Source organism: Hermetia illucens, chromosome 6 (assembly GCF_905115235.1).
Source record: "Hermetia illucens chromosome 6, iHerIll2.2.curated.20191125, whole genome shotgun sequence".
Classification (NCBI taxonomy): Eukaryota; Metazoa; Arthropoda; class Insecta; order Diptera; family Stratiomyidae; genus Hermetia; species Hermetia illucens.
This window is the reverse complement of record NC_051854.1, coordinates 47,562,132-47,578,769: the sequence shown is the minus strand read 5'-3', so window position 1 is coordinate 47,578,769 and position 16,638 is coordinate 47,562,132. Positions and strand designations below refer to the sequence as shown.

The following is a 16,638-nucleotide window of genomic DNA, read 5'->3' as shown; positions in this document are numbered from 1 at the left end:
AAGCTGTTCCGTTTCGCTTCCCTGATCGCGTTGCTATACGCAGTCAGTGCATTTTTATGCCCCCGCCAGTCCCCGGTTTGTTTTGCCCGGTTAAAGAGTTTTCGTACCTCTGTTCTTATTCTGGCTAGGTTCTTGTTCCACCATGGTACATCCCTTGATGACTTGACTGTCTTGGCCGGACAGCTGGCCTCATATGCATCAATGACAATTGTGTTGAGGTTTTCCACCACCGTTTCTAATTCCAGTTCGCTCCTGATGTCACCGCCCCCTTGAAGGTGGGCAATGTTGTTGCTCAGGTGCGTTGTGTAGGATTCCCAATCCATTCTCTTGGGATTCCTTATTATTCTTTTTATTTCAGAGTTACCCTCAATGTCGAATCTGATTATCCTGTGATCAGACATTGAGGGTTCATCCGACACCCTCCAATTCCTGACCATCCCGTTCATTAGGGTATTTCCTAGAGTTATATCTAGTACCTCTTGTCTGGTGCTGGTCACAAATGTTGGAGTGTTCCCTACGTTGTATATTTCTAACTTATTGCTAAGAATAAATTCGAAAAGGTACTCACCTCTACGATTAGTGTCGCTGCTTTCTCAGACTTCGTGGTGGGCGTTGGCATCGCAGCCGAGAAGAAGTGGTAACGCCCTCTCCTCGCAATACTTCGTCAGCTTTGCTACTTGTTCCGTTGGAGCCCGGCTCTCGTCTCCTGGGAAGTATTCCGATGCTACAACTGCCTCTCGAGTGCTCCTCCCGGCTTCCAATGAGACTTGGATAGCCACAAGGTCCCCGGTTAAGAACTCTGAAAGACATGTATTTTAAATTACGTTTGAGAATTATGCAAGCTCTTGGTTTTTCACAAGAAGAGTCCCAAATTACCTGCATGTCTCCTCCTTGCAGACCGCGAATCTGCCCCCGGTACACCCAGAGCTCCTGAGCCAGCACTATTCCAATGTTCTCCTTGGAATTTGCGCCCTTGCAATCACTGCAGATGCAGCTCTCGCATGGTGGAGGTTTATCTGGGCTATCTTAGTGCTGGCCATTGGCTCCGTTATTGTTTGGAGCTCTTCTCCATTGTCGGAGTGTCACCCTCCTCCTCCGACATGGCGCTTTCCTGCGCGTCGCTGTCCACCCCGAGCCCTAGGAGTCCTAGGTCTAGGTCGTCCAGTTTCTGCTCTTCACTGGGCAGCAGGTCTATTTCCCTGGTTGATCCAGTTCTTTCCGCCTCCATGGCTTCCGAGACTTCTTCAGGGACCTAGGTAAGTTTTTCACCCGATGCCACCTCCGAGGTCTCTTTCCTTGGCTTTTCCTTGTGCACATGCACGGGTATGTTGCCAAATCGGTAGTTGATATGGCAACTCCGACGTTTAATTGCCTCCAGGGATCGGTTATCTACCCCGATCGTGAGGGGTTTACCCTTGCCCTCTACCTTGCTTCTGAAGACTCTCCATAGTTGAGTATGGAGATCTTCATTCTGAGCAATTAGGAGTCTCATAAGGTCTTCCGTTTCTATTGCCGCAGCTTTTGGCAGAAAAACTGTCACCATGTGGGCTCCTGGTATATCATCCCCAGCACATGTTGACAGTTCTACCCCTTCCCAGCCTGGCAATCTAGGAACTATGGTTCTAACCCATTCTGCTGTGCCTTCCGTCGCGCAGTCCACCAGTGTATGGCCTGGTCGAAAGCGTATCCCGGTGAACACCAGTTTCGACGTCCAACCCTTGATCATGTGCTTGACGACAAGTTCCTCAATAATTTCCTGTTCCTCCCGAGTGAGTATTTGCTCGGGAAACCTTTTTGGCAGTATGGCCAGTCGAATGCCCTTGACCGCACTAGCATAGCTAATGGCGGGCTTCCTTGGTCCTGCCTTCACTCCTAACCTGCCCGGGTTTTCTCCTCCCTTGGGTTCAGGTCTGGATTTTTTGGGAGCATTCCCTTCATGCGGGCTGATTTCTGCTGCTCCCCGCTTTCTCGGCTCCGGTAGAGATGGCTTAGGTCTATCCTGAGCCTTCTTAAGGGCCTCTTCTGATTTCAGGCCTTCCTTCAGATAGCGCAGGTACCATTTAACCCCGGCGCCACTGAGACCTGTCTCCTTCCTGACGTCTGTTATATTTATCTCAGACGTGGTTTTGCTGGTCCCTGCTCTTTGAGCAGTGGTGTTCGTTGGTTGTAGTCCACGCAGTATACCAATGCTCACCTTGGATCCACTGCTTGACGTCCCAACTTCTCCCTTCTTGGGTGTAGTCACCTGGCTCTCAGTAATTCGGAGACGTGCCTCCGCCTGATTAACCAGTTTTAGTGCGGTACGGGGACCCGCTTTTTTGGTTTTTGTTTCCTTTTCTTTTTTTTTTTGTACTCATTTGATTCCCACGAGTGTGGAGGTTAAGAGGTCCGCCGTGCCATAGCCCCCTGTAGCACGGTAAGGTCTAACTTACTCACTGAGGCTACCAGGTATCAGTGAGTTACCCCCAGTTACCCCCGACTGCAAACTATCCAATGGCCACGGCTCGCATGACACCCTGGATTGGGGGAGGTGTTTTTCGACTCCCCTTCAAAAGATACTTTTAACTTAAATTATTGTACTTAAAACTATCATAATTATATATTTTATATTATATATTTTTTTTTATTTTTTTTTACAATAACATCCATAGTTAGAAAAGGTAATAATAACAGTTGTAATATTTACAAAGAAACAAAGAATAATAACGTATGTATGTATAAGTTACAACTGGAGGCAAAATCAGCACCCGTTCAATATGTACATATTTACAAAGCCCCACCAAGAAACAAATGGCAGAACTGAGCACGGCCACCGCTAACCGGCATCCCGCAGCCACCAGTACCAGGATTTCTCTTTTTCATCCCGTTTAATATCAATTGCTCTCACTCTGGAGTATCTCCAGTCGAATACCGGAGCCCCCACTGCCAAATTCGGGGGTTATTCTATCATTTTGTCCGTGGCCCGTCTATGTATATGATACATAACCGGACCGCCGGCAGAATCAAGAACTAGACTATTCCTGTCAAGATACGCTTCGGGAGGAATGAAGCCTGTCGTGAGAGTTTTCTCAAAATACCCATCATTTGGGTAGAACGGCTGCGGAACCCAAGGGTTCTCACCATGCGAAGCAGATCGCACTATATGATTCCGAATCAATCTGACGATGACTGTGTCGATTCTTGGCACAGCAGCAGCTGCATACATCACTTCATTAGTTACATAGTGCTCATAGTTTGACGAAGCAGTCCTATTAAGCCCCGTGCAAGCACGCAGACATTTCTTTTCAAAGATCCTTATTTTCTCCATTTGGCTAGCACTCAAATTAAACCAGAAAGCACACCCGTAGGTGAGCACCGGTCTAACCAAAGTAAGATAGCAAATAATCTTAACCTTCCGGCTAAGATGTGGAGCATAAAAGAGTCTTCGAAGAGACATGAATGCCTTGCGAGCGCTTTCTAGCGCGACTTTAACGTGCTCGTTAAATTGGAGACGCTCGTCAAGACGCACACCCAGGTATCTAACGCACTTCTTATGAGGAATGCGCTCAGAACTATCCTCGTTCGCGACAATGTGGAAATCTCTCCAATTCCTTTTCAAGTTCCTACTGGCATACGGCAAGGAATTTCGAAACAGAATCGTTTCACGCTTTTGCGCATTGATTTTCATCCGCCAACTGTTCGTGAAGAACTTAATATCATTGAACATCTTCTGAAGTTCAACTTGCACCTCAGTTACCTCCTTGTGTGCCGTGTAGGCTATCAGATCGTCAGCAAAGGCAACCAACGACCTTTTAGGAGATTTATTAAAATCGAAAGAGTTGAGTAATTCGCCGGCAAATACCGCAAAAAGTGTAGGCGCAGTCACTGTCCTTGTCACTTGCTGTAATCCATTCAGAACATGAAATTCTCTGCTATTAGTGAGATTTCCGTCCGTAATGACAAAGCACTTGCCATACAGCATACTACACATCATCGCTACGAGGTGGCTGGGAAACTCATTCTTCAGGAGCCTGAAAATCAGTCCATCCAACAAGACGGTATCAAAGGCTTTCTCCATGTCTATAAGGCAAGCGCCTACGCACTCACCATTGTTAATCCGCCAGCAAATATCAGACGTTACCTTCGTTATTGCATGTATTGTCGAATGTCCAGATCGAAATCCGAATTGCGCGTTCGGCAATAATTCCTTCTTCTTGATATGCCCATTCAAGGCTTTCAATACCAAAACCTCAAACACCTTGCTGATGTTAGACAGCAAACTGATTGGGTGGTAACTTTGAGAGCTGGATGAATGCTTCCCTCTCTTTAAAATCGAGAATACTCGGGCTTTCTTCCATTGTCCTGGAAAGAAGGAATTGTTCAATAAATTATTGGACAAAATGCAATAATTACGAATGGCAATGTCTGGTAAATGCCTGAGGACCACGTTGGGAATGCCATCCATACCGGATGATCTCTTAGCACCGATTCAAAGTGCTCCCCTATAAGTTCGAGTTTCAGAGCGTCATCCATCACGATGTAATTGCCTTGCGCATCAGCAGTTACATTATTCGTGGCTATACCTGAGTCAATAAGGTGTTGTATCTCGCTGCCACCGATTTTAATTCTCGGCACAGTTACTCGTGACTTCTTCCGGAATAACGTATTTATCTTAGTAAACATGGAATCTGGATCGCTTGGTGAAATACCCTTTAACTTCTCCCGCCATTGGAAGTTCATTTCATTTACGTAATGTTGACGGATAAGATCCCGCGCAATCTTTAGAAGTGATTTGAACTCAACCAATATGGGATGATGATAGTCCCCTTATCTCCGATAGATTTTGTTGACGCGAGTGAGCAGAAGGCTTTTCACTTTTTTCAATCGTTTTATGGCTGCAGTTTCATATCCTTCCATATTATTGCGAGGTTTAATCTTAGGGACGACTTGTTCAATTGTTTCCAGGGTCAAGTTCTCCAGCTTGAGAAGATACTGAAGTATTTCTTCGTTGCTCAAGTTCCTGTCACTTGGTGCAATTGTACTATCGTTTTCCCCATCAAGAGGTGGGCATTCCTCTCGATATCCCCGAATAAACCTCTCTTGGAATTTCTTCCAATTTGTTTGTTTAAACTTCAGCCTGTGGACGTCACTGTCCATCGGCAGAAGGCGAGCGTTATGGTCGCTATCGTAAGGAAGAGTCTGTAGTTTCCGTTGAGGATTCCTAAAATTAAAGTTCAAGCGCGCGTCAGCAATGCACAAATCCAGATAGGAATTTGCCCTGGGCCAGGTTGGACTCTCTGACCCATATAATTCGCATTTATACTCTATCTGGTATTGCTCTATCCAAGATTTGAGAAATTCCCCTCTGGGATTGTTTGTGGCGTTTAGCCACGAGGTATGCTTAGCATTCAAGTCGCCAGCTATAATATAATAATTATGCAGCCTATTCAGTTCGAGTATCGTGAACAGAGAATGGAATTCCTCCTTGAACTTGGCTCGGTTGTTTCCCACTGCATAGACTGACAGAATGTATAAATTCCCTCCTCTAGGCAGTGAAAACAGAATATATGAAACTTCGATACACTCAAAGGTTTCAAATTCAGGCCTATTAATATGCCTGAAACGATAATGGCGACCCACAAGTATTCCGGTACCACCTCCCCCATGACAATTTCGTCTATCGTTCCTCACGAATTCAAAATCCTTGAATGTTATCGAATGCCTCGGATTGAGGTGGGTTTCTGAAATCAAGACTATGTCAGGCTGTTGCCTGGCAGCGAAATCAAGGAGCTCTGCCCTTCAATGGATTCCTACGACGGAATTCACATTAATCGCGATGATCCGGAGACCATCCAGTGGTACCGCTGTGACTGCAGACCTAGCAGCGGGCATGCTATTTGTGTAAATATTCTGTTATGCTGTTTATTTTTGTATTGTGTATGTGTAGCGTATGCTGCATGTTTTCACACATGGTTAGTATTTTATTGAGGATGGTGTTCATCCCGCTACTTGCATCTTGTTGGGGCTTCTTAGCTCCTCCTTGTCGAACTACTTCTGCAAATGGGACTGGGGGGGGATTGGTGCCGAATGGACGGTACCGTTCAACGCCGCAGACACCTTCGTCCTTTGGGCCGATCTCGGTGCCTGCTGTCTTGTGACCTTAACATTGCGGTATGCAGGACATCCACGGTACGAAGCCGGATGCCCTCCGCTCCCGCAGTTGACACACAAAGTTTTTTCCTTGCTATCTGCTTCAGTCAGCGAACATTCGGCTGCGGTATGGCCTTTCCCGCACTTTACACATCGTAAGGTCATTTAACAGTTCACTGCCGAGTGACCATAGCGCTGGCATCTTCGACACTGGACTATTTCGCCCCTTAGCAGGCGCTCAAAACGAATGGCCTGGTAATAAAGCGACCTGATGCCGATCAGATCGCTTCCCTGGCTCTCCGGGCTTATCTACACGACGAAGTGCGGCAGGATTCGTTTTTCCAAAACAGATCTCCTCGTACTAAAGCGTGACACTGAGAGTTCCCGTCTCCCGGAGCATTTTGAGCACCTCATCGGGCTCTTCCTCCGCATCCAAGCCTTTCAGAAGGAAGGTTTGCACCTTCTCCTCCTTTGGAGTGTAACTAAAGTGAGGAGCCTTCACTCGCTCGAGGACCTCCCTTGCTTTTAATCTGCAATTTGGTTACATTTGACTTGGACTCTCTCGGCCCCCGTCTTTTTAATAACAAAATTCGGGAATCCCGCGCTCCCATTAAGTAGAGTGGTTAAATCTCTACCACCTAATTCATAAACATTAATAGGGGGGGCACCCTTTCTCCCTTTTCTTTATTTCGGGTGCTAACTGTATCCCCAGCCGGACCATTTTTTAAATTTTCACTCGTACTTGCATTATTTTTTACATTATTTAATATTTTTTCCTGAATTTTATTTTTCTTCTTTAATTTTTTAGAAACATAGAGCTCATCCAATTTTCCATCTTCACTACTACAACTTGCCCGGTTAGCACCCTCTTCTGGGACATTTCCATCGCCACCGTTGTCGCTGACTCTCGTATCGTCAGCTTTACTGCTTTCTATGTCCTCCATACGGACAGATTCACTCAAGGCAGCCCGGTTCCTCCATGGCTGTAAAAGTAGTCGAAGAAAGCTTCACTTTTTTCCTGGCTACCTTTGGAGACGGCGGGACGGCCTCCCCAGCCATTAGCTGCTCCGTAAGCTTTCCATTTTCCTTGATCAATATTGTCATTTGATTTTTCAAATCTTCGAGTGTCTTCGCCAGCTCGCCATTTCTTCTTTCAAGATTGGCTATCCTCACTTTGACTGTTTTCAAGTCTGGATCCTCCTCGTTGCGGACTCCACGACTGATCCGAGTGCCCCTAGGCCTTATGGTGGGGGGCCGGTCTGGTCCGCCACCCGTCGGCGGCTCGCCGCTCATTCCCGCCAAGCCAAAGAAACGAATTCTTTCTCAAAACTTTTTAAGGAAAAAGTAACTTAGATAACAAATCAAGAGTAAATTAGTTTCAATTAAGTTTTAAATTATATATTATTAATTAAGTAATAGAAATATCTTTTTATATTCTTGATAAAAGTTAATTTAATTTCAAATTTAAATTACTTTTATTAATAATATTAATTTGTAGACACGTCCGTTCTCTACAAATGTCAGCCTACCTAGTCTGACGGGTCGTGCCACTCTCGACCCACCCCTTAAAATACAACCTGCTGCTTCCCCGATATCCTGCAAATACCGCTCGCATTTTTTGAGCCCGCTCCAATTTTCGGCTCCATTACAAGTCAATTAGCAACAATTCAATGAATTCTTCGGAGTTTTCTCCCAACTCGATGGGCAACTGCCAATGAAAAGAATTCTTTTTGGAAGCATTTAATTGTCTAACCGAAAGTACAATTAAAACTATTTAAACAATTTTTTAAAAGTTGGGGAATTATCTTGGCATGTACGAGATTCATTCGAAGAACAACCTGTTAAGCGACGGGGACCGGAGATGACCCCGTCCTATCCACAACAGATCACTCAACATAAAATCGTTTGTCTTTTTAAAGAAGTAACTCTCATAGGAAATGTAATTACTAACTACATACATACATATTGAGTCTGGTTTGGATAATAGTCCAGTCATCTTCCATGCAAGCATATGTACATATATATATGCTTCAAGTGTCGCTTAGTGGTGGTCTTGCTTTGGAACAGTTTAGCGAAATTGATCCGCGATGTGGTCGCAAGATACTTGCATCTGATCGTAATCTGGTCCAGCAGCATTCATAATACTCTCGTGTATTCTAAATCTTTTGAAATATGATGGGAATTCCGGTGGCTCTTAATTAAGGCTCATTTCTTACCGGTGAAATGTGATTCTCAAAATTGCTCTCATTAATTCGTTTAATTATGCTCGTGTTGCATATTTGGATTTATTGATTTACCGACTTTGGGCACCAATTAAGTACCTTTTTCAGCAGAGTAGAAAGTAAGGGCACATAAAATAACGCCTACCTGTGCCAGGGTTTCGATCGCACATGAATGACAATTTCCCAGATTCGGTCATGTTCTTCGTATTAAGTTGGCAAGAAAATTATCAAAACTGAACGACCCCTTATCTTATTATTGCCGAATACCAAATTTAAGTATTTCCTTTGGAAATTGGTTCGCCTTTAGTTTCTAGTCCTTTTACTTTTCGTCAACCTTACTTCCTTCAGGAGCTCATCCTGCATTTTTACGATTGTAAAGGAAAACCGTAACCTTCCACCTCCACCATTTCCGCAACTATACTGTCAACTATACTTCTTCCTAAAATGCCACAGTATCAAGGAAAATTCAGCAAATCACCATGTCCTACGAAGAACCAGGTAATTTGGTATTTGGTCTCTTCGCGTTTTTGCCCAGACCATATAAGTCTGTGCATCCCCCATACACCTTACTTAGCACAGTACACTCATCATCAAAATCATCCAAGCTCAACCCGACCCTTCCAGACCAGCCAGGGTTTACTGCTCTCACTGTCTGCATCTCATAAATTTCCACATCTTCCGCATATTTTGTTGTAAGACCTACAGCCAGGTCATCTCCAAAATCGACACTCACCTCCTCTACAAGGAACGCAACAACAACCATTACACATGACATTGCCCAGCAGGATACTACCCTGTTGTACCTCCCATGTGACGATATACTGCCTTAGCCATCCCGTACCAGAGATTCGTCTCTGGGAGGTAAATCTCAAGCAAATACAAATACCTTATTGCACCTGTCCTAGAATGAGCTCATCGAAACCCATATTAGCGCACCCACTTTCAACGACAGGCAACAGTCTATTGTAGATGAATATCTCTATCATTTTATCCATTGTATCCAATATACCGATCAGTTCACCCCGTCCCCCCCCCCGCCCGCCAGCAAGGTTTTTTAATTTTAATATGGTAGGTGAATGCGTTTACGCATAGATTCTAAACACCTCCCTGTCATCAGACGACTAGCCTGCAACCGTTTGACACATTACTCCGATCTAGCCCTCCCGCTGTGCCCGCTTTAGGAACCTTCAAGCCAGTCAGTCAGTCCCTTTCCCCAACGGAAGGGGAGGGAAGGAAGAGATTTGTTAGTTGAGACAATCCCTTAGCATCCGGTCCCTCCGCTGATCGAGTTCAATCTTTTCGCAATACGGAGAGCCCGAACCTAATACACAATACGACTCCAGCTGCCAGCACTCTCCAGCATCTTTCTGACAATGTTGCCTGGAGAGAGCTCGTCTCTTCTTTTTCTTCAGACTTTGTCCCGTTCACAACCGGGGTCGGCTCGTCGTGATCGGTTTCGCCATTTGGCTCTATCGAATACCTGATCTGGGTGCAATCTCGAGGCTTTGAAATCCCCATCCAGCGTATCAAGCCACCGTTGTTTAGGTCTGCCTTTTGGTCATTTACCATCGACTTCGATGTTCAGACCAATCTTGGCAAGTGAATTCTCGTTTACACGAATTGCGTGACCATACCATCGAAGACGCCTCTCTCGCAACTTTTCCACGATCGGTGCAACCCCATAACGATCGCGGATATCCTCATTTCAGATGTGATCAAAACGTGTCATGCCACTAGTCCAACGCCACATCTTCGTTCCCATTACCGCAAGACGCCGTTCATTGTCTTTTATAGTTGGCCAACACTCAGAACTATAGAGAGCAACAGGACGGACAACATTGCGGTAAATTTCAGATTTGAGACGTTCGTTGATACGTCGATCACAAAGAACACCAGTTGTGGAACGCCACTTCATCCACATTGCGTTAATGCGTGAAGCAATTTCAAAACGCAGTTCTCCATTGGCTGATAGCGTTGACCCGAGCTATTTAAATCGGTCAGTTCTGGGCAGATCACTGCCGCTGACAGTGATTGTCCCTGTTTCATGGGCATCGGTCGTCAAAAATTCAGTTTTGTTTAAATTCAATCTGAGACCGTGTTGCATGAGGCGATCATTCCATTTTTGGACAAGTTGCTCGGAAAACATCATTTACATAAAGCAGTGTGTAGGGCGCTGGACGTTGGATATCCCGTGTGACGGTGTCCATAACAAGAACAAAGAGGAGTGGTGAGAGGGCGCTTCCTTGATGCACACCAACAGAGACACGAAGCGGTTTTGATACACCCACCATACTTCGAACTTTACTTTTCGGATCGTGGTAGAGCAATTGAACCCCGCGCACCAGTTTTTCTGGTACTAAGTGTTGTCGTAGAGCATACCAGATGAGTTCTTGTGGCACACGGTCAAACGCTTTTTCTAGATCCAGAAAGGCAATGTAAAGAGGGCGATGCTTCTCACGGTGTTTCTCCATGAGTAACCACGCAGAGTGTATTGGGTCAGTAGTTCCGCAGTTTTTGACAAATCCGGCTTGATTCATGGTTATTTCAACGATTTTGCGAATACGGTTGTCAAGAATGCGTTCAAAAATCTTCATGGTATGGCAAAGTAATCGGATCGGACGGTAATTTGAACATTCTGCTGGACTACCTTTCTTCTTCCATATTGGAACAGTGGTACTTTCTTGCCAGTCAGATGGTGTTCTTCCTTCCTAAATAACCCGATTAAATAATTCACTGAGCCACTTAGAGCACTTAGACTTAATCCTACGTGTCTTCTTAAGACACATTTTGATTTTGTGACAAGCAACAACGGTACCAGTCTATACCAAGTGGATGGCTTAGCATTCATACTGGTGGATGCAAAACCTGTCTAAATCTCTACCGAAATAAGGAGTACGGCACCAGTGTTGAAACGCAATACCACACCGAGGCCCGAAGGTCTCTTCTCGCTTGAGCATCACCACAGCCCCCATGAAGCTCCCACTAGGAGGCCAACCGCAAACAACTGAGCCGTAATCATATACGACAGGAATTCTCCCGAAGTATATGAGTCCAGGGGTTATCTCGGTTCCCATGGTACCAGTATACTCCTGGTAAGGTTTCGTGGCTATTGCCACTTCAGATGAGTCCCCGTGCAGACTCGGGTCTAATCGCCCTAATTAATCCTTGGACCTTTCGCCTACTGCATCATGGCCGGCAAACCAATGCGATACAGCGTGTCCCGGTGCCATCACGTGGAGGTTCTCCTCGGCCACTTGGTTTTGGTTCAGCAAACAGGGTTGCCGCCCCGTCTCCCTCACCGCCACCTCTGAGCACCAGTTGTGCTGACAGTTAAGTCCTTGGGTGTTTAACGCAGGTACCTGTCGTGGAGACTTAATCCCACGGTCTTCTTAAGACACGGATTGATTTTGTGACCACAATCAGAGCCCCACTGTGACAAGCAACAACGGTACCAGTCTATACCAAGTGCATGGCTTAGTATTCATACTGGTGGATGCAAGGCCTGCCTAAATCTTTACCGAACTAAGGAGTACGGCACCCGTGTTGAAACGCAACACCACGCCGAGGCCCGAAGGCCTCTTCTCACTTGAGCATCACCATAGCCCCCCATGAAGCTCCCACTAGGGGGCCAACCGCAAACAACCGAGCTGTACTCATATACGACAGGAATTCTCCCGAAGTATATGAGCCCAGGGGCTATCTCGGTTCCCATGGTACCAGTATACCCCTGGTAAGGTATCGTGGCCGAAGCCACTTCATATGAGTCCCCGTGCAGACTCGGGTCTGATCGCCCTAATTAAGCCTTGGAGCATTCGCCTACTGCATCACGGCCGGCAAGCCAATGCGATACAGCTTTTTCCGGTGCCACCACGTGGAGGACAATCGTTTGATGAACCATGTATTCATAAGTACAAGGTCATGGGTGTCCCCAAAATCGATTTTACGCTCGCCACCCTCATTGCGCGCTCCGAACCCCTTTCCCCCATGGCACCTGTTACCGTCTGCCTTTTCACCCATATGACCGTTAAGGTCGCCGGCAATAATAATATAGTCGTCAGCAGGCACGTGACAAGTCTTTTCATCGAGAAGTTGCCTGAAGGCATCTTTCTCGGCATAAGGTCGACCTGTCTGTGGTGCGTACGCGGTGAAGAAGTGAATCAGCTGTGCAATCAGCTTGAGCAATGAGCTCAGCGTGCAATGAGCAATGAGCTTCATCAGCCGATCATCAAATCGTTCGACTTCTTTAATGGCATCACGGCAACCCTCTGAGATGGCAATGCCAACCCCATATTGAGTGTGTGGGTACTCCAGGGCATCAAGTCGGCGCCAAAAGTCCGGCATTGTCTCATTCGGCGTAAGGTAAACGCTAAAAAAAGTTATCCCTGAACACCGAATACATACAAACCCATTCCCTCCGCATTTGGCAAGAACACGAAGTCGAACGTCGTTCCGAACCCAGATGGCAGCGGTACCCGATAAGTCGAGATGCCATGAAGCGGTGTCCCTGTTTCGGTATTGCTAGCTGATTAGCACTAGATCAGCGTTTACCTCCGCAACAAACTGCGCTAGCAACTAGTGAGCGGTTGCACTTCGGTGCATGTTAATTCGTAAAGTGCAGATCTTGCCATTCGCGCCCTAGCCCTTTCCATTTCCACCCTAAAGGTTGGACACCATCCCGAACCCACAGTGTGTGTGACGCTCTCACCCAACGCACTAAGATCCCTGCAGAGAACCCAACTTTCACTTTCATTGCAGGTCTTCGCTTGTTGACCTACCTGGTCGCATCTCCGGCATGCTGTCCTACTGTCCAGTCCCTTGGAAACTGCTGACGTGTGTCCATAGTCCAGACACCTCTTGGAGGGGACGATCCATGCATACTACCCATCCAAATTTAATTCTCCCGCTGCTTACGAGCAGCAAACTTTTGTCCTCGAGCATTTACAGAGGTGATACCTGCCCGGGCATTGGTTACCTCTGGACATTCACGCTTTACAGCCTCCTTCACCTTTACCTTTTCTGTGCGGCAATCAAGATCTGGGATTTCCAGAGGCTAGATACAAGAGCATTCTCCCCCAATAACCCTTTTTCAGGTTTTATCCTGTAGCGGATTTCACTAAGGACTGCTGGAAATATTTTACCTTCCGTCGGCTAAATGAACAGAGCCGACGGTCTAGTCCTGCTTCATTTCCTCGTCTCTTCTACTACCTGTTTTTGGTTTGCAGCCTCCTTGTCTTTGGGCAGACGAGTCTGTACTTTGATAAAGTTTCCTTCTAGCACGTTGTCCTCTTTCCGCTTTTTCCTCAGTTCACTTTGCAGTAGGCTATCTGAAGTCCGTTTGGCGCAAGCAGCGTTCTCAGCGGGAAGTGGGGCTGTTTCTACTTTCCACGTTCGCCTGTAGAAGGACATGCGGTCCAATAGTTCCTCCAGTTCCATCAGCCCGTTTTTGACGCCTTTGCTAACGTGCAGGAGGAACATTGCCAACCGCATACGCTTTACCACTGCCACGGATTTCCTGATGAGCCTATTTCGCTGATCGCTATGCTATGATCGCTATGCCCATTTATCTGCTGCGCCAAAAATAGGTGGGAATACCTACCTTTGCTAGGCATTTCCTCATTAGGCTCCAATTGGCCGAATCGAACGCAATATTTACTGGTACTACGCTTTCCATGAATTATATCTCCTGCCAAACCAGTAACATTAATGGTTGATCTGGTTGGCTCCACGGAACCCATATTGTCGATCTCAAATGCCTCTTTAACTAGTGGCAACCGGTAGCACTCGATTATACATAACTCGCTCCAGTACCCTCCCCACAGTATCCAGAAGACATATAGGTCTGTAGGAGGAGGTATATCAGCCTTAAGCAGCAGAACCAACTTCTGCAGATACCATGGCGCACCACATATCCCCTCGAACATAGACCCTTCGAATAACTCGGCAAACACGTCCAGTATGGATTTTACAGCAAGCTTAAGGGCCTTACTCGATACTGCGTCCACGCCCGGAGCTTTACTGCTACCTATTCTACCGCAAATCTTCACTAGCTCCTCTCTGGGGACTAATGAAATTAAGAAATCGCTGGAAGTTTTCGGTGCTCCTCCCTTGCTAGAGGAATAACCCCTTGAAATTTTTTGAACGATCGATCCCATCACGATTCTATAGGCACTACTCCGCGGGTTTACATCCGCCTTTTTCTTCTCAAATCGTCACCAGAATGGGCGGCGGGTCAATGCGTTCCTCACGCTGTTTTATCGATGGCTTGATTTGCAAGACGGCAATCAAGGGTCGATGTTGATGGTTGATTGTCTCATAAGGGACGGCTTTACAATCAGTGACGGTGATAAAATGTTGGTGCCTTATGAGAACATAGTCGATTTGCATTTTACTGTTCTCACTACAAAATATAGGAAAATGAGACAATCGTTTGATGGACCAAGTGCAAGGTGATGGGTGTACGCTCGTCATTGCGCGTTCCAAACCCTTTTCCCCCATGGCACCTGTTGCCGTCTGCCTTTTCACCCACATGACCATTAAGGTCACCTGCAATAACGGTATACTCATGAGCAGGTCTTTGCATCGAGAAGTTACCAGGAAGCATCTTTCTCGGCATCAGATCAACCTGCCTATGGTGCGTACACGGTGAAGAATTAAATAGTGCGATCAGCTGATATAATGATCAGCTCCATCAGTCGGTCATCAAATCGTTCCACTTCTTTAATGGCATCACGGAAACCCTCAGTGATGGCAATACCGCATTGTGCGGGTTACCAAAATAGAGAAGCTTTTAGCTATTTTTACCGTGCTCATGTTCTATGTCACAGCTTTTGGTACCAGACCATCGGGTTTCTTGCAGAGCGCAGATATCAATGCGAGTTCCTCGGTCTTTCCAGTTAGGGTGCCAATATTTAGCGTGCAGGCACGGATTTCTTTTTAATTATTTACGTTCCGACGACATCCATGCATCAAGGACCCTTCCCCATTTGTTGACAGTACCGGGGCCCGTCCTGCCCTATCGACTGGGGTCTCTAGCCGCCCTAGATGACCTACCATCTTTCTAAACTTTAAAACTCAACACAATCATTTTGTTTTTAACGACATTGGATGCATTTTGTTGATCAGCCTGTCGCGGAACCTGTCACCAAGAGAAATCAAGTAGGATAGTGAAATAACTCCAACATACTTTATTTATCTCTTTCCCTGATCTCAGCATTTTATTTTTATTTTACTGAGGATAACATAAAATAAGTTGCGTGAGACTCTCCTAAATTACCTGGACTTGGAACCAGCATGCTATGTAAATAACATGGTCAACAATGAGGATCTTAATCTGCTCTTGATCTTACTGTCGATACACCCTAGGAAGAATTGTACGTCCATTACCCTTAACTGCGCTAGAATAGCTGACGCCGCGGCTCCAGGCTCCTAGCTTCGCTGGTGAACTTTCAGGGACTTTTCTCACTCTTTTCTTTGGAACACAAACTTCCGCTACTTCCTTCTTTGGGTCTGTCTTTTTAGATCTAGGTCGTTTTTGAACCTTCTTAAAATACTAGGAATTTTCGACACAAAACATTCATTTTGTTAATCATATCCCCATTTACTTTCAGACTGCAGTGTTAAAATGACACATCAAACACGCCGGGGGCCACCACTCGAGTGTCCCTTGGCGTCGCTTGGACGAAACTCACCATCACTCGAAGCCCAATCATACCATCATCCTCTTAGCACTAGCCCACTAAATCCTCAAGCATATCAGATGTCACGAAAATCACCAATCCTGAGTATAAATAACAACGATATAATCTACCCACCAGCTACGTCACGCCAAAAACCCTCAGAACATGGTTCCGATCATAACCAATCAGCGGAAGTATATCATCTCTCACGGAGTTCATCAAGTTCCATGGATCAGTCCTACGAGTTACGTCGAAACATTGAACCTACGCCTAAATATCGACCTCCACCGCCCAGAAATTACACCCCCATTGATAGTTTACTGCAGTATAGATCTGAACATGCCCCCAGTGCCTATCTTCTGAGTGATCCCTTACCAAATAGTACGGGTAGTAACGCTGAGAATCACTCAAACATTGTCGTTGTCAACCATAATGATCAATATTTTCTTGAGGAAAAAATGGATTCATTATATATTCAAGGTGCCATCCGGGGACTTCCTCTGGGTTCTGAAACGAATCAGTACAAAAATGAAAGATACTTTCTTGAGGAAAGTTTAAATGATTTATGTGAATATAATCGGAGTGAAAGGATGCATGGTAAGTTGAATAAA

General features: G+C 45.9%; 1 protein-coding gene across 2 annotated transcripts in view; it reads left to right on the top strand.

Moving 5' to 3' along the window:
* LOC119660381 (F-box/LRR-repeat protein 7) overlaps positions 1–16,638 on the top strand; it is a 64,909-nt gene that overhangs the window by 45,641 nt on the left and 2,630 nt on the right. For both annotated transcript variants that reach the window (XM_038068904.1, XM_038068903.1), the window contains one exon: positions 15,959–16,624. In XM_038068904.1, coding sequence (XP_037924832.1) covers positions 15,973–16,624 — 652 coding nt within the window. In that variant the 5' untranslated portion in view covers positions 15,959–15,972. The remainder of the gene's footprint in view (positions 1–15,958; positions 16,625–16,638) is intronic.